Genomic DNA, 25,445 nt, shown 5'->3' with positions numbered 1-25,445 from the left:
ATTCATACCTCATTTTGCTTTAGAAATTGAATTTAATGAAATTGTACTTACTATATTTTTTGTCTGATGAACTAGTTTTGTTTTTTATTTCACGTAGGTCTGGCTAGTTTCTGTGGTGCAGTATTCCGTAAATACCCGATTGATCTTGCTGGTCTTCTTCAGTATGTAGCCAATCAATTAAAGGCAGGCAAAAGGTAAATTATATGGAAATGAACTTCAATAACTCAAGCACTTCTTGTGGTTTTGAAATGTTGAGATTACTGTTATTTTGAAAGACACATAGATTCAACTGGAATAGTTATTTATAGAATATATATTTTTAAGGTAGAGTCTCATTATGCAGTCCAGGTTATCCTCAGAATTGAAATCTTCACTAAATATTTCAAATGTTAGAATTGCATACACATACATACACACACACACACACACATACACACACACACACAGAGAGAGAGAGAGAGAGAGAGAGAGAGCTTTTCTTTTCTTTTGACACGCAGTCTCATCATGTAACTCTGGCCATCTTGGAACTCACAATGAGATCCAGGCTGGCCTTGAACTCAAAGAAACCCACCTGCCTGCCTCTGTCTCCTGAGTGCTTAGATAAAGGCATGTGCCACCATGCCTAGTTATTGAATATTTAAGAGAAACTAGAAGTCAATACAGAGAGATAGTTTCTTTAGTACTATAAAATTTAGCCACATGTATACATCATTAAAATGACAGTTAACTTATTTTACTATTAAGCTTTTTCTGTAAGGGAGTATACAGGAAAAATACTTTTTGAATATGAATTTGATATGTAAGACTTACGTGCATCTTTGTAAATACTGAAGTTTATTCTGGGCCAGTGGCAGTGCTTAGGTTTTAAATAAATAGATTTGTTAAACATTAGTACTAGTAGATTGATTATAATCAAATATTTCAGGTGTGCTGTGATTTTTCAGCAAGAAACGAAGAGACTGTCTGCCTGCCTTCCCCCCCCCCAATCTGTGTGTTTGTCTGTGTTTGTGTGAGATACAGGTGCGGGAAGGAGGGTGTGGAGGGAGTGATGAGAGAGGAAGCAAAAGAGACCCAGAGACAGACAGACAATATTCTGTGACCTGCCTCCTTCAGTTAGACTTCACCTAAAGTTTCAAGAACCTTCCAAAATAGTGCCATCAAATTGTGATCAAGTCCTTAACTCATGAACTCTTAGAGAACATTTCATACTTACTGACAATCAAAACAGGAGAGAGGTAGAGGTTGGGTGTGTGGAGGAAGTGAAGGGAAGTACAAATGAAAACTGAGGAAAAATACATGAAGCTTGGGTAAGGGAGAAGGGAGATGTTTTCAACAATTTTTATTCTTGTATCTTATTCCAAGCTTCAAATTAATCCAGGTAAAAATAAATCAAAGAGAAACATGAAATATTTTTATTGTAGGACTAGAATTGATGTAACATTTATTTTGAAAATAAGATTTAAAAAATAAGCCTTGCTGTTGTCTCTCATTCCTTCATCTAAGTAAAGATTCTCAGGAGACTACTTATTATGTATTATTATTTCCATACTTAAAGTTTTAACTTCAAATACTTTTCTTTTGATTTTTATAGTTTAATTTTTGTATTTCTTTAAAATTTTGTATTAGTTTTGACCTACTAATATTGAAAGAAGTGGTACAAAAAATGGCAGGAATTGAAATTACAGAGGAGATGACGATGGAGCAGTTAGAAGCCATGACTGGTGGGGAGCAGCTAAAGGCTGAAGTAAGTAAGGACTTAATATTTGCAGCTTTGTCTTTCAAGGTGTCAATTACTCATGCTTAGCCACAATTCAAAATTAAAGAGAAACATATCCATAAGTAGATAAATTATAATATTTTACTTTGAGACTCATTTTATATAGAATCATAAAAATTTTTGCCCTCCTTCTTGCTCACTTTTGGCACATAAATTATCTTTTTGGCCATCGTATCCACACTGTATAAGCTACACTTTAGTCATAGAATAGCCATCTTTGTTTTCATATTGGCTATGTGAATATTAGTCCTGGTTCTCAGTTGGCTATATTGCAAAATGTTTATATTAAAGTAACCTTTGCTTAAATTTCCCAATTCTTCATCATTCTGCCTGTGTTGTTTCATAACATGTTATCATTAAGAATGTCAATGCAGTGCAGTAACATATTTGGAGAGTGACCATATTTATGTAACTTTTATTGTATCATTGAGATTGTTGTATTAATTGCTGTTGCTAATTTTTTTCTTTTACTATTTTTTATTGGTTATTTTATTTATTTACGTTTCAAATGTTATCCCCCTCCCCAATTTCCCCTCCACAAGCCTCTCACCCCACCCCACCTGCCGTTGCTTTTATGAGGGTGTTCCTCTACTTTCCAACCTATTCCTGCCTCCCTGCCCTAGCATTCTCCTACACTGGGGCATTGAGCCTCCCCTCCCGTTGATGCTTGACAAGGCCATCCTCTGCTATATATGTGGCTGGAGCCATGGGTCCCTCCATATGTATTCTTTGGTTGGTGGTTTAGTCCCTGGGAGCTCTGGGGGTGAGGTCTAGTTGGTTGCTAATTTCTTACTGTGCTTAATTAAGCTTTGTCATGGATCTACAAAATATCGTTTGTGTAGAGTTTTGTTCTGTCTACAGTTTTCATTTATCCACTGTGAGTTGTAGAACATACCTGCCCCAGATAAGTGTGTGTGATGATAGTATAGAATCTAAACAGTATCTAATTACCCAAAGCTTAATGTCAAAGCCATCCATGTTCTCCCCTTAAAACCACTGCTACCTTCTTTTTTAAGATCTGTGAAACACTAGTAATTGGAACTTTAAAACACGCGAAAGTATAAAAGACAACAACTTATATTTGTACTGAAAAGATTTTCCTTGATATTTCCACTGGAATAAATCTCTATCACAGTCTACTAAATCTTTTCACTGAATAAAAAAATAATCCTTTGTGTGATTTTACCAAGTAGAAAATGGAAACAATGAGTTGCACAATTGAGCTACCATTACCATTAGGTAATTAGATACTGTTTAGATTCTATACTATCATCACACACACTTATCTGGGGCAGGTATGTTCTACAACTCACAGTGGATAAATGAAAACTGTAGACAGAACGAAACTCTACACAAACGATATTTTGTAGATCCATGACAAAGCTTAATTAAGCACAGTAAGAAATTAGCAACCAACTAGACCTCACCCCCAGAGCTCCCAGGGACTAAACCACCAACCAAAGAATACATATGGAGGGACCCATGGCTCCAGCCACATATATAGCAGAGGATGGCCTTGTCAAGCATCAACGGGAGGGGAGGCTCAATGCCCCAGTGTAGGAGAATGCTAGGGCAGGGAGGCAGGAATAGGTTGGAAAGTAGAGGAACACCCTCATAAAAGCAACGGCAGGTGGGGTGGGGTGAGAGGCTTGTGGAGGGGAAATTGGGGAGGGGGATAACATTTGAAACGTAAATAAATAAAATAACCAATTATACCAATATATCTGCTACCATTAGATACCAGATTATAATAAACAATAGTATCATTAAAACAAATTTGTTGAGGAGAATGTTTATAGGTTATAGAAATGCTTTATTTTATTTGGTGTTGCTTTATATTAAGCCAGGCATGTCTTCTTATTCTGTTTTTTTAAGACAGAGTCCTTTGTAGTCACCTCAAGCTGGACTCAAACATGTGTAGTTGAGGATGGTCCTGAATATCCAATCACCTTGACTCTCTTGCCCATGTGAACGGATTATAACTTCTAGCTCGGAAATATTTTAAAGATTATGCCTCAGCTTTCTTGTGTGTCTTTTCCCAGTGAGACAGCATGGAATACATTGCATATAGCAGTAATTTTTGTCTTCTTTTATACAGGGTGGTTATTTCGGCCAGATCAGAAACACTAAAAAATCTTCTCAGAGATTAAAGGATGCACTACTGGACCATGATCTTGCTCTTCCTCTCTGTTTGCTTATGGCACAACAGAGAAATGGGGTAATTTTTCAGGAGGGTGGAGAGAAACACTTGAAACTTGTGGGGAAACTCTATGACCAGGTAAGTGAAAGAAGCTTGGGTGTTGAGGAAAACTTTTTAAATCTCAATAAAATAGAAATTGTGATGTCAATTTAAACATACCATTTGTACACATAATGTGAATGTCTGACACCTCTAATGTCAAATAGGCTTTCCTTAAATAGAGCCTCTATTTCTATGCATACTATTCTATTTACAAGATGGGTGTAGGGGATGTTATATATAAGGTTTTCAGTTAATGAGACATTCCATCATGAAAGGCCATCAGATTGTTTGCCTTCTTTTTGATCTTTGGAAATTTGTAATTTTCATTGTACCACAGTAGATACTATGTCTTATTTCTTAGTAATAATATTGTTAATATGTAAACCCATTTTGTTGGCTAGTAATGTTTTTGTGGTTAATATTTTTTATCCTTTAAACAATGACAGTCACTGACTTCTCATTGCATGTATACACACACACACACACGTGTGTGTGTGTGTGTGTGTGTGTGTTTGTAGGTGGCTTTTCAACCTAGTGTTAAGTTTCTGTTTGATAATCTATGGCTTTTAGAAGACTCTTACCAACTCAGAGGGGAAATTTTCATTTACACTATGTTTTAAGCACTGACATGTATTAAGAGCATCTTTATGTAAATAATTGATAGTGTGATTCCTTGACTCTTTTGACATCTTCACTGTTATTTTACCTTCCTCCCCTCTTCTGTATTTCCCTTCCTCCCCACTCCTGTAATAAAGATTCCCTTGTTTTCTCCATTGTCCCATTCAAGTCAGCTGTCTCCTGTTATTTCCCTTTCCATTGTCTCCCCCACCATAGTGTTCCCTTTGCACTTTTCTGGTTTCTATAGTTACTACAGTTTTTATACTCACAGCTGAAGATGTAGTGGTAGGTTATAGATATATATCACTGTGCTTAGAGCTCACATGTTCTCTCTCTTCTTTTGGAGTCCATAAAGAAAAATATATTTGTCCGATTACAACTGTAAATATATAATCTTTGTTTTAATTTAGAATTTTTATTCAATACCTAGTAATTGTGTGTTTATAGGGTACATTGTCATAATTCAGTGCATGTATATAATGTGTAAATTATAAAATTGATAATTCCTATTTTCATCTTTTGAAAGATTTATTATTCCTGTTGACACAAAATGCTTTAAGCCGTAGGCAGTCTATGTTGGCTGTCTTATCACTTGAGCTTATGTCTCCTATAGAAATGCACTGTGCTACCCCAGCTCCCGCATCTCTCTGCCCTTTCCAGCGGCGCTCGTCGCCTCTCAGAACTACTCTTCTTTTTACTTTTGTGATGACAACATTTTTTTAGACTTTATGTACAAGTGGGAATATGTGAAAATTATCTTTCTACCCTTGTTTATTTCACTGAACATAGTGTTCTTCATTTCTGTCCCTGCCTAAACTATTGAAATTTGGATTTTTAATTGTCATTTAAGATTCTGTTAAAATAACATATATCTTAATCATTTGAGATAGGTTTATGTTGGTTTTGGAAAATGTTAACATCTGTTTTTTGTGTTTGTTTGTTTGTTTTTGTCTTATTTTTACTTTAGTGTCATGACACCCTAGTACAGTTTGGTGGGTTTTTAGCATCAAATCTAAGTACAGAAGATTATATAAAACGAGTGCCTTCAATTGATGTGCTCTGTAATGAATTTCATACACCACACGATGCAGCATTTTTTCTGTCTAGGCCAATGTATGCACATCATATTTCGGTAAGTATGAATGTCTTCATTGGTGTTCAAGAGTAATTCTGAATGATTTACACAAATATTTGATTTTTAAATACATGCTAATTTGATAAATACAGATTACTCTAATTTTCTATTACTGTTCTTTTTCTCAGCAGTAAACAGCGAAATGCTGTTTTACAGGACAGGTCTTCCTATTACTTTCCCTGTAGTCAGTTCATAGAGACCCAGTATATTCTCCATTTTGTTAATTTGGAATCTAGCCCTTCAGTTCTTCTTTTTCTTTTTCTTTTTCTTTTTTATTTTATACTGTTTGTGGGTTCCAGTCCAATTTGTGGAGTGAAATCATTTAATTCTATACTGTGTGTGGTATTTACTCCAGTCATTGGTCCCTTCTCTTAAACTAAGTTTTCCTCTTTATTTCCTATAAAATTTCTGTTATATAGTTTGTAGCAGAAGTATATAGAAAGACACTAGGGAGAAATTTGACATTCATTTGATCATGTAACTAAGAATACTGTTAATGTTTACATATGAACAACTGCTTCAGTCTTACTTGATTTAATGACCACTTCACTGGCATTATGCAGCAATTCCTTTCCTGAATATTCTAGAGGGTCAATAGGAACAAAAATGGATTTTAAAGTCTCCCATTCAGAGAATTCACTGCTGTATGTAGTTAATGTTTTACATTCTCACCCTAACCACATCAAAAATTCTCATCCATAGAAACATAGGACCTGATTTTTTCAAGAACCTAGGTAGAAGAAATGCTTTATCTAAGGAATTTCATATCATATTTTAGTAATTTGGAACTGGACACCCTAATCAGTAATGAGTCCTAGCAAATGAATACCTGGTTGTCTGAAATATTCTTGGTCAAAAAAATGACATATTTTTTGTGGGATGAAAGTGTTTTCTTTTAAGAGATATACAATCTAATCAAAGAAATGGCATTTTCTTCTCAGGGTTTAAGAATAAAGAAATATATTGTGGCATTTATATACTCCAGGCAACAATAAAGTGCTCCCAACCCACTTCATATAGGGTACATGCCTCTTTGGAAAGGGAATTCCTCAGCAGCCTAGGATGCAGTTGAATGGGCATCCACACTGCTCTAACTTTGCTGCTTAGGTGAGGTCTTTAGTGAACCTTTGATGAATGAGAGAGAATGTATAAGAAAGTGATGAGAGAGGAAATGGGGTAACTGCAGATTCCCCTCAGGAAATTGGCTACTACAGTCCCTCAATCAAATACTGCTCAGATTCTTGGCCTGACAAAAAGCTTTTTGGACATAAATCAGTGGTACTATACTATTCTCTGTTTGTTGGAAGATGTAAACTTAAGGGCTGGAGAGATAGTTCAGAGGTTAAGAGCACTGACTGCTCTTCCAGAAGTCCTGAGTTCAGTTCCCAGCAACTGCATGGTAGCTCACAATCATCTTTAATGGGATCTGATGCCCTCTTCTGGTGTGTCTGAAGATAGCTACAGTGTATTCACATAAAATAAATAAATAAATCTTTTTAAAAACTTTTAAAAAAGATATAAACTTAGGTATTAGTTTAATTTAAGAGAAGGAAAATTAGCATTGTAGATGAAGTATAACCATTCTTTTGATTAAGCTTAGTTTTCTGACTAGATACTAGTAGCAGGCCTACAAACTAGATTCATAGATTCAAGACTAGAGAGTTGGGAAGATTGGTATTATTGGTGCTATTCAGTTTTCTCATAACTATAAGGTAATTTTCACTGTTAATTATTGATACTCAAACCTTGAAACATATCTAAAAGGAAGGTTTTCCTTGCTCTAGCTATTCTAGGCTTTTCCCATTCAGAAGCCAGCTTGTCATATGCAGGTAATTCCAGCAGTGTTTTATCTCATGCCTGGTAGAGCGTTAGCAGATGTCATTTCACTGATCTAGATTCATATTAGTTACCTTCAGCAAAATCTATTTTTAAGTTTAAAATCTTTTTTCACCCTCATTCTTAGTCTCTGATAGAATTGTTATACTTTCCTGTAGCTAACGTTTTTGTAGCTTTATCAATTATATAGTTTGAGTAGTTATCAGCCTGCTCTCTAGCATGGCTATCAAAATAAATAAAGAGTTCTACTTCTAGAATAATTGCAAGATTCCTGGATTTTGCTTGACATAACATTGAATGTAGTAGATTGTACACTTTCAGTTTAGTCTGCTTGGATGAAGCCCAGTCAGTCTCAAGGCAGCTGAGACTATTACCAATCAGTGTAGAACTCAGAACCTTTGACTGATGATCATCTTGTTATATACTTAGGATAAACTGAATTATTTCAATGCTTTTTCTAATACAAAGAAGCAGCTGGTTGCAAGAATTTTCTTAGATTCAACTTAAGGATCATGCCTGTTTTCTTGGCAAGAGGTCTTTCATCATAAAATGGCAGAAAGATGTGAGATAGTGTATTAATTTTCTTTGTTGCATTTGGAAATAATTATGTCAATATTTTGGTACTAATAGATTCATTTTTACCTTATGTAACTGAAAATATAGTCCCCCCCCCCAATTCTCTTTCTAATTAGGACAAGGCAGTCAGGACAAAGAAACTGTAGCATCAGTTCTCACATGCTTTTAATTTAATTTCCTGCAGGTACTTATGGAAAATTTCATTTGGCGTGGCAGTAGGCTAAAATAGCTGATTGCTCTGTCTGGAATGTTGTCATTTTCAGCATTGAAGTATTGCATTCTGGGACCTCTAAGTCTGTGGCAAAACTGTACACTTAGTTTCTGAGGTAGTCATCTCAGCGCCTTTTTATAACCTTTCTTAGTGTCAGTCCAACTTACTGACTGACACATGCCCTATTAGAGATAGTAGGTCAACTTTTATTGACAAAAACTAGTTAAGAACATGAAATTAAGGATTGGAACAGATTTCAAAGGTAATTTATCTTACAATAAGTGCTTCTGGTAAGAAAGTAGAATTGCCATGATCATTTTGTACAAATATATATGATATGTTTTAACTTTTTATCTGCAGTCAAAATACGATGAACTTAAAAAATCAGAAAAGGGAAGTAAACAGCAACATAAAGTCCATAAATACATTACATCATGTGAGATGGTGATGGCGCCTGTCCATGAAGCAGTGGTCTCCTTACATGTTTCCAAAGTCTGGGATGACATCAGCCCTCAGTTCTATGCTACATTTTGGTCATTGACAATGTATGACCTTGCAGTTCCACATACCAGCTATGAAAGAGAAGTCAATAAACTTAAAGTTCAGATGAAAGCGATTGATGACAATCAGGAAATGGTAGGTTTTGATGTAGCAATGCAAGTATAGTTGCGTCATTTATGCAGTATTATCCATATTTTGTAATTATTTTAGTTTAAGAGTCTTCCATCTTGTTCCTCTATAATATTTTAAGGTTATTTAATGGTAACATCTCAATGGTTGGGGCAGGATCTTAGGAAATGGTTAGAAATCATGATAAGGAATAAAAGACATGCATGTCTTTTCTACTGAATACTGCCATAGCAGCCTAATGTTACTTGTGTGGCTTCTGTTTCAAGAGGAGTAGGAATTCCCAAACGATTATTATTATCATCCATAATATGTATGTATGTATGTGTGTGTGTGTGTGTGTGTGTGTGTGTATGCATAATCCAGCAAACACAGGGAGTAGTATGGGGTTTAAGGAGACTTCCTTTACTCTACTTGATATATTTAAAAAGTCAGGTTGGTAAAAACTTAGGCAGGTACTGAAAGTTGGGTAGAATAATAAATATGATATAATTAAAGAACGAATTTAGATACCTTACTGTGAAATAACAGGTGTAAAAATGGAACTTTAAAAAGATTATGAGAGTAATATGAAGAGTGATTTTGATAAGGGGGGTGTTATTTAGTCTGAGGTTAGAGACCAGCTAGCTGCGTGTCATTTAGAGTACTTTGGTATGAGGTACTGAGAATATAGGCTATGCTAGAGACAGTGGCAGTCCATATGGCTTTTAAACAAGTAGGCTGTAGGAATGAAGGAAAGCTAAAGATAACTTCATTTTTGCCTCAGGTGTATACTACCAGGGTTAGGAAGGTAACCTGTTCAGAAGGTGTGTGAGGACTCTGTGATACTGATTTGGATGTGCTGAATGCGAATAAAAGTAATACATTCAGGCATATCTACTGTACAATCACGCCTCAATAATCCTAGAGTATAAGCACTTTTCTCTTGACAATTTTATACATGAAAGGAGACAATACAGTTAGAAAACTATCTGACTTTACTTTGTAGCCTCCAAATAAAAAGAAAAAAGAAAAGGAGCGTTGCACTGCCCTTCAGGACAAGCTCCTTGAAGAAGAAAAGAAGCAGATGGAACATGTTCAAAGAGTACTTCAGAGACTGAAACTAGAAAAAGACAACTGGCTTTTAGCAAGTAAGTTCTTGGGATTGACTATTCCTGCTGCTGCTAAATTGAAAAGCAAACATTTCTAACTTTGGCAGTGTTCAAGTGATTATGCACATATTCTGCTTTAGTTACTCATTACCACAGAATCAACCTCATGTATTCACTGAAGTGACTGATGACAGTTTGCTAGTGAAATAAAATTAGTTTGTGTAAAGATAATACTAATAGCTTAGGATTTAAATTTTCTGTACAGGATCATAGTATAGATGTTATATATCTATAATATGAACATTATAGATAAATGTCCACAGAGTAGTAATAGGAATCTTTATCACCTCATTGTGGTTTTATAACATTGTGTACACTACAGTTAAAATGTTGTCATGTTTGGTAGCCTTCAGGCACTTTAGGGAGAAGATAACTGCTTAATATGTTCTTTTATTTTTAGAGTCTACCAAAAATGAGACCATCACAAAATTTTTACAGCTGTGTATATTTCCTCGATGCATTTTTTCAGCAATTGATGCTGTTTATTGTGCTCGTTTTGTTGAATTGGTACATCAACAGAAAACTCCAAATTTTTCCACACTTCTTTGCTATGATCGAGTAAGTTCTTATCACAACATTAAAAAAATCCACATAAACACAGCTAAGTACTATAAACTCTAGAGGCGTTATGTGTACAGTGAATAACATGATCTTAAAAGCCAAGTTTGTGACCTTGAATCCTAACTCTACTTCTTTGTTTTGTTTTGTTTTTCAAGACAGGGTTTCCCTGTATAGCCCTGGCTGTCCTGAAACTCACTCTGTAGACCAGGCTGGCCTCGAACTCAGAAATCTGCCTGCCTCTGCCTCCTGAGTGCTGGGATTAAAGGCATGTGCCACCACTGCCTGGCCTAATTCTACTTCTTTAAAACTATATGTCTTAGGGTTCTCATTGCTGTAAAGAGACACCATGATCAAGACAACTCTTATGAGGACAACATTTCACTGGTGCTGGCTTAGAGGTTCAGAGGTTCAGTCCATTATCATCATGGCAGGAACATGGCAGCATCCAGGCAGTCATGGTATAGGGGCTAGGGAGAACTGAGTTCTATATCTTGATCTGAAGACTCCTAGGGGAAGACTGACTTCCAGGAAGCTAGGAGGAGGGTCTCAAAGCCCACTCCCACAGTAACACACCTACTCCAACAGGGTGACACCTCCTATTAGTACCACTTCCTGGGCCAAACATATTCAAACCACCACACTATATCTTTCACAAGGTATTTAACTTCTCTGTGCTTCAGTTTTCTTATCTATAGAAAGGGACTTGCTTTGTAAGATTGATCTGAGGGTTAAATGCGTTACTACATATAAGAACTCCCTGAAATGGTATCTGTTGCACTCAAGGTTAACCTATTCACTCAGGCTTTGAATTTAATAAACTTGTAACTTCGTTAGTGGGGCCTTTCTATATTCCTTAATTTTTACTCCTCAAAATAAAACTAAAACAATCTTCTACCCAAATAAAAGCCTTTTACACCACATGAAAGCAGGGAAATTCTTTAGTTTCATATTCATGAATTTTCCATCTTGCATTTTTTCTTATATTACCATTATTTGTGGGTTTAAAATGTGTATTATAGTTTGTTTGCTGCATATTTCTAAATTTTATCACCTTTATCTTTGCCTACTGTTTATTCAGTCTCAGTCATGAATGACTAAGTCTCCAAGAAGCATTATGTAATAAAATGATAATAATAGCATTTTCTTTTATTATTATAAATTAGTTCTTCAAAAAATACATGTGGATTCTTTATGATTGCTATTTTTATTTTTACACAATCTAGAGTTGCCACAAAAAAATAAAATCTCAGCAGGTGTGAATATAATAGGAGAAAGTACTTTTTTTTTTTTACTAAATTTATCTGTATATTGTGATATGCTTTAATATAGTTTTTAATATTTTCAGTTAGTTTGATTTTTTTCGAACATTTTTCCTCTAGGTTTTTTCTGACATAATTTACACAGTTGCAAGCTGCACTGAAAACGAAGCTAGTCGGTATGGGAGATTTCTTTGCTGTATGTTAGAGACGGTGACCAGGTGGCATAGTGATAGAGCCACATATGAAAAGGTATATAATTAATAAATATGTTTATATTTTACTTGTGTATATAATTATTGCTTCAGATTGATCAGTTTTAAAAGAATTTAAGATTCAGCTATAAAGTGATACTTAAAATCATAATATATTATAAAAAGTATGTTTTTTTATTCTATTTCAACTTGATATTTCAAGTTATTATCATTGGGTAAGCTGAAACATTCTTTTACATAAGAGTCACTGATCTGGTTTTATTCTCCTATTTTGTGGGATGAATTTTACCTCTAAAAATGAGAAACCTATTTTTCTTAGGAATGTGGAAACTATCCAGGATTCCTTACCATATTACGGGCAACTGGATTTGATGGTGGAAATAAAGCTGATCAGTTAGATTATGAAAATTTTCGACACGTTGTCCACAAATGGCATTACAAACTAACCAAGGTAAAATATAGTGGATATTTTTCAAAGATTTTTTTTCTCTTTAAACCTGTATTTTATGATAATCGTTCTTTCAACATCTGTTATAGGCATCAGTACATTGCCTTGAGACGGGCGAATACACTCACATCAGGAATATATTGATTGTACTAACAAAAATACTTCCTTGGTACCCAAAAGTTTTGAATCTGGGTCAGGCTTTGGAGAGAAGAGTGAATAAAATATGCCAAGAAGAAAAAGAGAAGAGGCCAGATCTTTATGCATTGGCTATGGGGTAACACAATTATATTTTAATGTAACTTATGACACTAGATTACAGAAGGATTCTGAAGATGTGAAAATGTTTTACAATGTTGAAGTCTTATCTTCTGCTTTACTTCAGGAGATTATGGGAGATTATGCGATCATGTTCCCACAGGCTGGTGAGAGTTGTCACTTCTGATTATCAACTTCCGGTCTATACTGGATGATAGTTTCAAAGAAATATATTTCTTGAAGGGGGGAGATATAATTTTTAATAGTTCTCACATCTTGAGTAACAAAAAGAAAAAGGCTCTCTAGTTAAAGAATTAGTTTAATTTGAAGGAATGACTAAGTTTTTAGAACACTCTAAAGATCTTGAGGAATATACTGAAAATTGGTACTTCATTTTCTAGAACCAAGTAGCAGAGTGAATAATTTGTAAAATTTTATTTGATTAAACTCCATATTTATGGTTTTTTTTGATTTGTGTATGTGTATTTAAACACTTTGTGCGACTTTCAGCTACTCGGGGCAGTTGAAAAGTAGAAAGTCACACATGATACCTGAAAATGAATTTCATCATAAGGATCCTCCTCCAAGGAATGCTGTTGCCAGTGTACAAAATGGGCCTGGTGGTGGGACTTCTTCATCATCTATAGGAAATGCATCTAAATCAGATGAAAGTGGTGCTGAGGAGACTGGTACGCTTGTTTGTAGACACTTCTAAATAATGTATTGAAATATTTTATTACATGATAATTACAATACTAACCCCATATTGCATTTTATTCCCTAGTTATGAGTATGTAACTATTAAGAATTAATCAGCCTCCTGGGCCTTCCTAATTATCCACAAATCATTTTGCTGTGAAGTCAGAATTTGTATTTCGAGTTAGCTAACAAAAACCTTGTTTTTATTTCAGATAAATCAAGGGAGAGATCTCAGTGTGGTACAAAAGCTGTTAATAAGGCTTCTAGTACCACACCAAAAGGGAATTCAAGCAATGGAAATAGTGGCTCTAACAGGTATGAACACTGTGCCATATGTTATAATTCTAAACCCTCTCGTGTGTGTGTGTGTGTGTATGTGTGTGTACCATGGGTGTGTATACCATTCATGTATATGTAAGTAATTGTGCATGGTTGCCACAATGTGTGTGGAGGTCTAACATCAGATGTTACTCCACACCTTGTACCTTGTTTGAAATTGGATCCCCTTTGCTGCATATACTAGGCTAGCTAGCCTGTAGACTTTCAAAGGTTCTCTTTTCTCTGCCTTCCATTCTACCATAGGAGCACTGGGATTACAGATGAGGTCTATTGTGCTTGTTTTTTTTTTTTTTTTATTTATTTATTTTTTTTATTACATATTTTCCTCAATTACATTTCCAATACTATCCCAAAAGTCCCCCATAGCGCCCCCCACTTCCCTACCCACCCATTCCCATTCTTTTGGCCCTGGCATTCCCCTATATTGGGGCATATAAAGTTTGCAAGTCCAATGGGCCTCTCTTTCCATTGATGGCCGACTAGGCCATCTTTCGATACATATGCAGCTAGAGACAAGAGCTCCAGGGTTCTGGTTAGTACATTATGTTGTTCCAACAATAGGGTTGCAGATCCCTTTAGCTCCTTGGGTACTTTCTCTAGCTTCTCCATTGGGAGCCCTGTGATACATCCAATAGCTGACTGTGAACATCCACTCCTGTGTTTGCTGGGCCCCGGCATCATCTCACAAGAGACAGCTATATTTGGGTCCTTTCAGCAAAATCTTGCTAGTGTATGCAATGGTGTCAGCGTTTAGAAGCTGATTATGGGACGGATCCCTGGATACAGCAGTCTCTAAATGGTCCATCCTTTCATCACAGCTACGAACTTTGTCTCTGTAACTCCTTCCCTGGGTGTTTTGTTCCCAATTCTAAGAAGGTGCACAGTGTCCACACTTTGGTCTTCATTCTTCTTGAGTTTCATGCGTTTATCAAATTGTATCTTATATCTTGGGTATCCTAAGTTTTGGGCTAATATCCACTTATCAATGAATACATATTGTGTGAGTTCTTTTGTGATTGTGTTACTTCACTCAAGATGATGCCCTCCAGGTCCATCCATTTGGCTAGGAATTTCATAAATTCATTCTTTTTAATAGCTGAGTAGTACTCCATTGTGTAAATGTACCATAATTTCTGTATCCATTCCTCTGTTGAGGGACATCTGGGTTCTTTCCAGCTTCTGGCTATTATAAATAGGGCTGCTATGAACATAGTGGAGCATGTGTCCTTTTTACCGGTTGGGACATCTTCTGGATATATGCCCAGGAGAGGTATTGCTGGATCCTCCGGTAGTACTATGTCCAATTTTCTGAGGAACCGCCAGACTGATTTCCAGAGTGGTTGTACAAGCTTGCAATCCCACCAACAATGGAGGAGTGTTCCTCTTTCTCCACATCCTCGCCAGCATCTGCTGTCACCTGAATTTTTGATCTTAGCCATTCTGACTGGTGTGAGGTGGAATCTCAGGGTTATTGTGCTTGTTTTTATGTGGGCTCTGAAGAGTTGAGCTTGCTTTATTATACTTGCATGGCAAGTACTTTACAAACATAGCCATCTTCCTAACTCCAGAGTTCTCTCCTTTAAAAAATTATCTTGTAAGTGAGCATACAGAGTAATTGTGGCATTTCTATATGTATGACTCATTATACTTCATTCTGATTTGCCCTTACCCCCGTGACCTCCCTTGCTCCCATTGTCTCTTGCTAGTCTCGGTCTTCTTTCCAAATAATCTTCCTTTCTGTTCTTAAATAACACATGTATTCTATTATCTTCCTTTCTGCCTCTTGTTCCTCTTTTATGAGAACTGTTTTTCTTTCTTGGTTCCTTTTCTACTTTCATAATGTATATGGTATTTACATACTTACATATAGGTTCTGCACATGGTATTTTCCTTTTTGAGCCTTTCTAATTTCAAGTACTGTAAAGATTTCCCAGTGACTCCATTTCCATCAAATGCCATCATTTCAGTTTTCAGTTTGGTTGCATTTCATTTTGTATGAATCCCATACTTTCTTTATCCATGAATCTGTCAATAGATAAGTAGGATGGCCCCATTTCTTGTGAATAGTGTAACAATTAACAAAAATGTGAGTATCTCTATGTTATGTTGAATTAGAGACCTTTGGGTGTACCCCCAGGAGTGGAACAGCTGAGATATTATTCTATTAGTTTTTGAGACACTTGTATATATACTGACTTCTATAGTGGTTATATGAGTTAACATTTCCACTAGCAAGTTATAAGTATAACGTTTTACCCACATTCTCACCAACTTTTTTTCTTGTTTATTCTCTTGATGAGAGCCATTCTGACTGGTTAGAAGCAGTTTTATTTTTTATTTCTCAGATGGCTAAGATGTTGAACACTTTTAAAAGTATTTATTGGGCATTTATATTAATTTTATGAGCTGTTTATGAGTTCATTACTAGCCTGTTTATTAGGTGAATTTTGGAGAATTATTTGCAATTCTTTTTTAAATTTTTTTTAATTAGATATTTTCTTCATTTACATTTCAAATGCTATCCCAAAAGTCACCTATACCCTTCCCCCGCCTTGCTCCCCTACCCACCCACTCACACTTCTTGGCCCTGGCTTTCCCCTGTACTGGGGCATATAACGTTTGCAAGACCAAGGGGCCTCTCTTCCCAGTGATGGCTGACTAGGCCATCTTTTGATACATATGCAGCTAGAGACAAGAGCTCTGGGGGTACAGGTTAGTTCATATTGTTGTTCCACCTATAGGGTTGCAGACCCCTTCAGCTCCTTGGGTATTTTCTCTAGCTTCTCCATTGAGGGCCCTGTGTTCCATCCTATAGATGACTGTGAGCATCCACTTCTGTATTTGCCAGGCACTGGCATAGCCTCACATGAGACAGCTATATCAGGGTCCCTTCAGCAAAATCTTGCTGGCATATGCAATAGTGTCTGCATTTGGTGGCTGATTATGGGATGGATCCCTGAGTGGGGCAGTCTCTGGATGGTCTATCCTTTTGTAAGTCTTTGGGCTAATATCCGCCTATCAGTGAGTGCATATCATGTGAGTTCTTTTGTGATTGGGTTACCTCACTCAGGATGATATCCTCCAGATTCATCCATTTGCCTAAGAATTTCATAAATTCATTGTTTTTAATAGCTGAGTAGTACTCCATTGTGTAAATGTACCACATTTTCTGTATCCATTCTTCTGTTGAGGGACATCTGGGTTCTTTCCAGCTTCTAGCTATTATAAATAAGGCTGCTTTGAACATAGTGGAGCATGTGTCCTTATTACATGTTAGAGCATCTTCTGGATATATGCCCAGGAGAGGGATTGCTTGAATTTTGGAGAATTATTTGCAATCCTTATCACTCTCCTGTCTGAGACATAATTTGCCAAGCTTTCCCTCTCAGTTTGCATGCTGTCTATTCACTCTGATGATTGTTTCCTTAGTTGTGTAGAAACTTAATTTCAGCTCTAACATCGAGGTGTTTGATCTTTGAATTGATTTTGAGCAGAATGAGTACTAGAGATCTAGTTTCATTCTTTTACATAGCAGTATTCAGGTTTCCCAATGCTGTCTGTTGTATATACTGCCCTTTTTCCAATCTATGTTTTGATACTTCTGTTGAAAATTAGGTGAGTGTAGCTGTCCACATTTATTTCTTGCTTCTATATTCTATTCCAATGATCTCCACTTATCCATGTTTGTTCCTGTTCCACTACCATGCTGTCTTTGTCCCTGTGAATTGCTAGTATAATTTGGGATCAGTTATTGAGATACCTCCCAGCTTTACCTTTTCTGCTGAGTATTGCTTTGGCCATTCCAGGTCTTTTGTATTTTTTTTTTTTCAGTTTTAGGTGTGTGCATGTGTACTTGTTTGTGTGTGTACATGCATGGCCCCCTCTCTTTCTGTGTGTGTGTGTGTGTGTGTGTGTGTGTGTGTGTGTGTATGTAGTTCTGTAATGAAGAATTTCCTTTGAATATTATAGGGATTATGTTGAGTATATAGATTACATTGGGTAATAGAGCCATTTTCACAGTAATGATTCTCCTAACTCATAAGCTTGGGATTTCATTATTTTTTTTAATTTTATTTTCATGGTTCAGTCAGTTTTGCTGTTTAAAATTTGGTTATTATTAAAAATATTTTTCCATAAAGTATATTCTGATTTTGATTCCCCCTCCCCATTTCCTCCTAGTTCCTCTTCACCTCCTTGCTCACCCACATCTATGTCCTTTCTTACTCTTTAGAAAACAAATAGGCATCTAAAAAATTAATAATGCTGAAATAAGATAAAATTAAAGCAATATAAGTTGAATAGGACAGTATCTTCTTCAATTAGTCTCTTGTTAATTCTCATTTTATTAGTCTTTTATTTCCTCAGGACAATTCCTAAGTATTTTGCTTTTTGTAAAGTTATTGTAGATGATTTCTTCCTCAACAATTTAATCTTTAGTAAATAGAGCTTTCAATTTTCATGTTACTTTGTAGCCTGTTAATTTGTTTAATGTGTTTATTAGAAATAAGGATTTTCTGGTGTAGTCTTCTGGGTCTTTTAAGGATAGGCTCATGTTACATTTTAAATAGTTTGAAGATTTTCTTTGCTATTATCTCTTTCAGTTCATTTTCTTGTTTACTGCTCTAGCTAAGATTTTGAGCACTATAATAAATGGGTTGAGTCTGATTTTGCCTTTGAAGTGCTTTTGAAGGTTTGTTATATGGTCCCTGTATTTCTAGTTCTCTTAGGTTTTTTTTTTTTTTTTTTTAATTCATGGAAGGATGTTTTTATCAGTGCTTCTCTGCAGTTATTGGCATAAAATTGTGATTTCTAATCCTGAGTCTATCTACTGTGTTATATTTCTTGAACCATTTTTTCATGCCTGGGATGAATTGAGTTTGGTTATGGTGCATGATTTTAATGTGTTCTTGAGTTCTGTTTACAAGATTTTAAGAATTTTTGCATCTTGAACTAGAGAGACAGCTCCGCAAGGTTAAGAACACTGACTGCTTTTGCACAGGACCCGGGTACAGTTCCCAGAACCCATGTGGCAGCTAACAGTCATTTGCAACTCTAGTTTTAGGGGATCTGATACCTTCTTCTGGTCTCTGTGGGCATTAGGCATTTATGTCATACACAGACATACATACATGCAGGGAAACATGCATTCGCATAAAATAAATGAAACATGAAAGGTTTTTTTGAAGATTTATTTATTTATTTTATGTATAGGAATGCACCATTGCTCTCTTCAGACACACCAGAAGAGGGCATCAAATCCCATTACAGATGGCTGTGAGCCTCCATGTGGTTGTTGGGAATTGAATTCAGGACCTCTTGAAGAGCACTGGGTACTCTTAACTGCTGAGCCATCTCTTCTTTTTCTTTTTTTAGTTTATTAGGTGAATTGTCCATAGTTTTGTTCTTTTACTGTGTATTTATTCAATTTGGATGTATGGGTAATATTGACTTTGTAGAATGAGTTTGGTAGCTATCCTAGTTAGGGTTTTACTGCCATGAACGGACACCATGACCAAGGCAAGTCTTATAAGGACAACATTTAATTGGGGCTTGCTTACAGATTCAGAGGTTCAGTCCATCATCATCAAGGGGGAAACAGGGCAGCATCCAGGCAGGCACAGTGCAGGAGGAGCTGAGAGTTCTACATCTTCATTTGAAGGCTGCTTGTGGAATACTCTTTTCCAGGCAGCTAAGATGAGGATCTTAAAGCCCATGCCCACAGGTGACACACTTTTTCCAACAAGGCCACACCTCCAAATAGTTTCACTCCCTGGGCTGAGCATGTTCAAACTACTGCAGTAGTGTTCCTTTACTTTCTATTTTATGGAACATTGAGGATCTTTGGCATTGGCACTTTTAGTAGATCTGAATGGTTCTGGCTTTCTCTTCTGTCTTGTTGCTTGTTATGGATCTATTTAAGGTGCTTGTATTCTCTTGACTTAATTCTGATCGTGTGTGTGAGTGTGTGTGGAAAATTTTTACTCATTTTTTTCTAGATTTTCGAGTTTTCTTCCTTGATGATACTGGATATCATTGGAATTGACAGTAAATTCACCCTTTTCATCTCTAATGTGTATTAGCCTGAGTCTTCTGTTTTGACTAGTTTGCTTAGACCGTTACAATTTTTTTATTTATTTTTTTCAAGGAAGTAAGTCTCTGATTGGTTGATTTTCAATATTGTTCTTTTAGTCTCTGTTTCAGTAATTTCTTCCCTAACCTCAATTATTTCTTGTTATTAGTTGCTTTGTGATTTGCTTTTTTCTTGTTTTTGTAAGACATCATTAGACTATTTCAGACTTCTGATTTTTTTTTTTATGTAAGCTTTTATAGTTAGAATTGCCTTAGTTGTATTTGAAGTAGTATAGTATGTTGTGCTTTAATTTTCATTTGATTCTTGGAATTTTACAAGCTTCCCCTTGATTTCAACTACCCAGTGGTCAGTCATGAGTGTATTTTTCAGTCTCTGAGTACTTGTGAAATGTCTCTTGCTATTGATTTCTCTTAGTCTACTATGATTTAATGAGATAGAAAAATTCATTTCAGTTCTGCATTTCTTAAGACGTACTTGTAGTCAGAATAAAGTCTCTTAGAAAGCAGCCTATGGGCTGCTGGGAAGAATGTGCATTCAGTTTCAGATGGGTAAAATATTCTCCAGATTATCTGTAAAGTCCATTTGCTCTTTGGTGTAGTTTAACTTGGCAGTTTCTTTGTTGATTTTTTAGTCTGAATGTATATCTAAAGTTGACATTGGAATGTCAAAATGATTCACTGTTACTATATCAACACCTGTGTGACTCTTTATGAACATTAATGTTTGTTTTTATGAAATTCACAGGTCTAACATTCAGTGCATATGTTTTTTGATTGTTACATATTTTTTAAGATTAATTTTATTTTATGTATATGAGTACACTATAGTTGACTTCAGACACATCAAAAGAGGGCATCGGATTCTAATACAGATGGTTGGGAGCCACCATGCGGTTGCTGGGACTTGAACTCAGGACCTCCAGAAGAGCAGTCAGTGCTCTTAACTGCTGAGCCAATTCTCCAGCCCAACTATTACATATTTTTAAAGCATTCATATATAGCTATATTATTTAACTGTTATCAAAAAGTTGGATTCTACTTTGTTAGCTACTGGAAGAGCTATGGCGGCTTGATTTTGGCTGATATTCACTTGGTAGATTGACCTCTATCTTTTGAGGCTCACTCTGTAGGTATCTCTAGCAGTGATATATATTTCTTGGAAACAACAAAATAATTGTATCTAATCCAGTCAGCCACATTGCCTTTCCTTTTTGGTAAGTTGAGGTCCCTACTTCTAAGGCCACATCTCCCTCATTTAGTCATACAGAGTGACAGAATGGGATGCCTGTCTATTGTTCACCCACCTGCTATTGGTGTCATTTTTTTTTTCATTGAAATCTGTTAGTAGATTTGAGGGTAATGAGTGTTATCACTGTAGTAAAACTCATTCCCCTTCCCTTTTTCTATCCCTCCCCCATCTCTCTCTCTCTCTCTCTCTCTCTCTCTCTCTCTCTCTCTCTCTCTCTCTCTCTCTCTCTCTCTCTCTCTCTCTGTGTGTGTGTTAAACTCTGAATGAAGTTTACTTTTTCCTCGGGCTCATCACCTACCATTTTACCTGGAAGTTCCCTGGATTCTTCTTTGTTTATCCATGAGTGGGATGGTAAATGGTAGTAATTTAGCAGTACAATAGTCATGTATGCTAGACTTTGAAGTTTTGCTTACTTCCATTTTTATTTATCTATAACTAATTATAGTTTACATAATTATGCTTTGTTTAACAGCCTTATTTGTCCTGCAGAGATATTGGATATTCAGGGAGATATAAATGGTGAAGTTTTTGGAAGTTTTAGGATACAGTCCTTGTTGTAGGCAATTTGAGTAAGGCTTGTTAATATAAGAAAAGCTCATAGTAATTTTGAAAGTAGTCAATACAGCTGAATAGTCTGTTTACTGATAGAGCCTTTAATTGGTTTGCACCATTATTTTGTTATCCTCAAAGTTTATATATAAAATAATCTAAAATTACTTATTATTAATCATTGTTTTAATTACATATTTATGAATTTGTGTTGTTTGTTTCACATGAAGAATTACCGACTTATCCTAAAGCCCTTATTTATCTTCCTGAGGATTCCTCTTAGTTTCATGGAATTTTTTAAGTTGTTAGAAGCCCTTTCTGATATTTTATTTGCTAATTTGTTTGTCTGACTGTTTGCCTGCTTGCATGTCAACATAGGATTTCTCTGTGTATAGGCCTGGCTGTCCTGGAGCTTACTCTGTAGACCAGGCTGCCTTCAAATTCACAGAGGTCTACCTGCTTCTACTTCCCAAGTGCTGGGATTAAAGGCATGCACCACTACTCTTGGCTCACTTATGATTTTAGATATGGGATATATTTGATGATTAGTTTTTAAAAAAATATTTTTTTTTATTCTTAAGCAACAAAGCTGTTAAGGAAAATGACAAAGAAAAAGTAAAAGAGAAAGAAAAAGAGAAAAAGGAGAAGACTCCAGCTACAACTCCAGAGGCCAGGGCACTTGGTAAAGATAGTAAAGAAAAACCGAAGGAAGAGCGGCCAAATAAAGAAGACAAAGCAAGAGAGACAAAGGAAAGAACACCTAAATCTGACAAAGAGAAAGAGAAGTTCAAGAAGGAAGAAAAAGCTAAGGATGAGAAATTCAAGACCACCGTCCCCATCGTAGAATCAAAATCGACTCAAGAAAGGGAAAGAGAGAAGGAGCCATCCAGAGAAAGAGATGTAGCAAAGGAAATGAAGTCAAAGGAAAATGTTAAAGGAGGAGAAAAAACACCAGTTTCAGGGTCCTTGAAGTCACCTGTTCCCCGATCAGATATCTCGGAGTCTGACAGGGGCAAGTGTACCTTTTTATATTTATTTACTTTTTGGACCTAATTATGCTTGTTGGTTATATCTGTGTCTTGTTATGGTAGTGATTTTGTTACTGCAACAAATATTTGGTCTTAAAAGTTGTTAATTTTTTGAAGTGTTTGGAATGACTAGACATATACCTTATTGTGACTATTTCTTTTTGTCCAAACAGAACAAAAACGCCGCAAAATTGATACTCATCCTTCTCCATCACATTCCTCCACAGTAAAGGTTAGTATAGCCTGAGGAAGGCAGCATCCGTATTAGGCTCACCTGTTTGGAATACCAATGTCCTGACTTCCTTCAAGTCTTGTGCCAAGTATTCACTGGAGCCACTGGAGGTTTTATATTGCATTAGAAAATGAAATTTTTCTGTATTGGTGGACTGATTTTTCCTATTGAATATTTTTCTTATAAAAATGTTAAAACTTCAAGGACCTAGCACTAATTTTATTGTGTTTCAAAGTGCAAGAGAAATTTTACCCAGAAGTGCCTCACTGCTTTAAGCAGTCCTTTTTGGAGTGCAATGGTAGCTACAAGCAAATGAATCTTTTCAGCAGAATGAAGCTATTTTTCGGCATAAATGTTGAAGATTATATAGCACTGAAGACTTCCTGAATGATACAGGATAAACAAGATACCTCTGAATTTATCAAGCTTCTTGATGAGCATCATACCGATGTGCCTTCTAAGAAGGAGTCTTGAAAGGAGTTCCATTTTAAAGTCTCCTTGGTGATCAGTTCTCCTGTAGTTGTGTTTATTCAGTGAGCATGCAGCTTCTGTTGTATCTTCCCTTGGAGGTTTGTTTATACCCATTGGGTTCCCAACAAGTTGAACCTTTCGTTACGATAAGAGCAGATGTGGCATCCAGTCCTACCACCCAGCAAAGAGAAACCCCAGGCATTCAACTGCAGCACAATATCGTGGGTGTAGCCTTCTTGAAGACTCAGGGTAGCCATTCCTTGCTCCATATTTAATTTTAATTCTAAAGTCATCTAATTTCATGGAATCTTTGAATTTGCAGTACGTTGAACTTTTAAAACTGTAAGTTAATTAATTCTTCATCCAGAGCACTGTGGTGGAATACTATAATTGGTTTCTTTTTCTTTTAATTTTTTTTTCCTTGTGAGAGGCATAAGATTGAATAATCATGGTACTTTTGCAACAAAATATTGATTACTGTTTTATAGAATATTTTTTCTTCTAATGCCACTGAATTTTCTAGCCAGAATAAAATGTTTATATTTATTGGAGTTGTAAATGAATAAAATCTGAACTCTTTTAATTAGAGGATAACTATAAAAATATTAGTTATTTTTTTCCCATGGTGACCTCTACTGTTCTCAACTTTTGGTAGAGAAAAATGTTTTGCCTTTTTATAGCCTCTTAATTATTTAAAGCATAATATGAAATATGTGGCATCAACTTTTATTTTTTTTAAATTTTCAATCAGAACAAAATTTTAATTTTTTTAATATTTAATACTTGTTTTTAACTTTACAATTCCATTATATGGTTTTGATTTTTGTTTTGATTGCTGATATTCATATTGATAGTGATTTCCTGGAATTTATCCTCACAAGAAATAGCTGGTTTGTTTCCAGGTTACAGATATACTTCCCAAAGTTCCTCTGGGTTCTGAGAACTATGCCAGCTCACCTGTCATCTCCATTCATTTTCTACAGGACAGTCTCATCGATCTCAAGGACTCTTCAGCAAAGGTTTGAGTCTTTTAAAATCATGCCTAAGTACACCAGAAATTGCTAAGTTCCTTTATTTAGTAGGGGCCACCACCCTAGTAAACTTTGCATGCTAGGATTGGTGAGAGAAAGCACTCAGTTTATATAGAATTACCTTTAAAGATTTTGACCACAAACAAACACAGATGACAATCGGCCATAGAGACACATTGTTATATTTGTGATATGGCAGTATTTTTATATATTTTTCTTGCTGTATGATGTATTTTTCTTTTATGATTTAGATTTAGGAAAAGGAGAGTTTTGCTGGTTTATTTGGGATGGGTTGTAGATAGACTTTCATAGTTTCACAGAGCAGCCTTTCCAATTTTATTGCTTTGTTTATAGATAACTCAGAAGAACAAAAAAGTAATTTGCTGCATTCATAGAACTTTTAAAAACTCAATCCATAAATTTCTTTATATCTCCCTCTGCTGAAGTATCCTTTAGTAGCTATTGCATAATACCAAGAGATAGAGTAAATATAGAATAATCATTCTCCTGGAAGGAAGTACTCAACTTGTTGGTTATGTTTATATATCAGTAATAATTCTCACCTTTTTACACTATTCTCCTGGGTATTCCGATTCTTAAAAACAGTGTGCAGTTTGTGTATTTTCTTATGGAGTTCATTTCAGTATTATACTTGAATTGTCTATTGACATTTTGTCTTACTATGAAATCTGTACCCTCTTTACTTTGGTTTTTCTACTTTATGTTTTCTACTTAAGCTAATTATGATTCTTATAGATTAAATGGAATTTTGAAATGTCTGGATTCTGGGCAAACATTTACTAATTATTAGTGGTTAAAATAGCCTTAGTGCCTGTGTCTTAAAAATAT

The 25,445-nt window shown here is 35.6% G+C and overlaps 1 protein-coding gene across 4 annotated transcripts in view; it reads left to right on the top strand.

Moving 5' to 3' along the window:
- The window catches only part of Thoc2 (THO complex subunit 2), a 109,099-nt gene that overhangs the window by 67,427 nt on the left and 16,227 nt on the right, over positions 1–25,445 (top strand). Inside the window, exons 19-33 of one of the 4 annotated variants that reach the window (XR_015047172.1) lie at positions 98–194; positions 1,627–1,744; positions 3,876–4,055; positions 5,605–5,769; positions 8,756–9,031; positions 10,011–10,152; positions 10,574–10,731; positions 12,114–12,242; positions 12,525–12,656; positions 12,743–12,927; positions 13,419–13,597; positions 13,820–13,922; positions 22,416–22,846; positions 23,036–23,907; positions 24,549–24,584. Coding sequence is in view for 2 of the 4 variants with exons in the window: in XM_029473076.2 (XP_029328936.1) it covers positions 98–194; positions 1,627–1,744; positions 3,876–4,055; positions 5,605–5,769; positions 8,756–9,031; positions 10,011–10,152; positions 10,574–10,731; positions 12,114–12,242; positions 12,525–12,656; positions 12,743–12,927; positions 13,419–13,597; positions 13,820–13,922; positions 22,416–22,846; positions 23,036–23,094; positions 24,468–24,584 (2,471 nt within the window). In the remaining 2 variants the exon portion in view is untranslated. Of the gene's footprint in view, positions 1–97; positions 195–1,626; positions 1,745–3,875; positions 4,056–5,604; positions 5,770–8,755; positions 9,032–10,010; positions 10,153–10,573; positions 10,732–12,113; positions 12,243–12,524; positions 12,657–12,742; positions 12,928–13,418; positions 13,598–13,819; positions 13,923–22,415; positions 22,847–23,035; positions 23,908–24,467; positions 24,585–25,445 lie in introns of all 4 variants that reach the window. The other 3 variants (XR_015047173.1, XM_029473077.2, XM_029473076.2) reach the window with 3 other exon arrangements.

The sequence above is a fragment of the Mus caroli genome, unplaced genomic scaffold, assembly GCF_978045245.1.
Source record: "Mus caroli unplaced genomic scaffold, Mus_caroli_1 scaffold_5, whole genome shotgun sequence".
Lineage (NCBI taxonomy): Eukaryota > Metazoa > Chordata > Mammalia > Rodentia > Muridae > Mus > Mus caroli.
The sequence above is the reverse complement of the archived record's forward strand: the minus strand, read 5'-3'. Positions and strand labels throughout refer to the sequence as shown.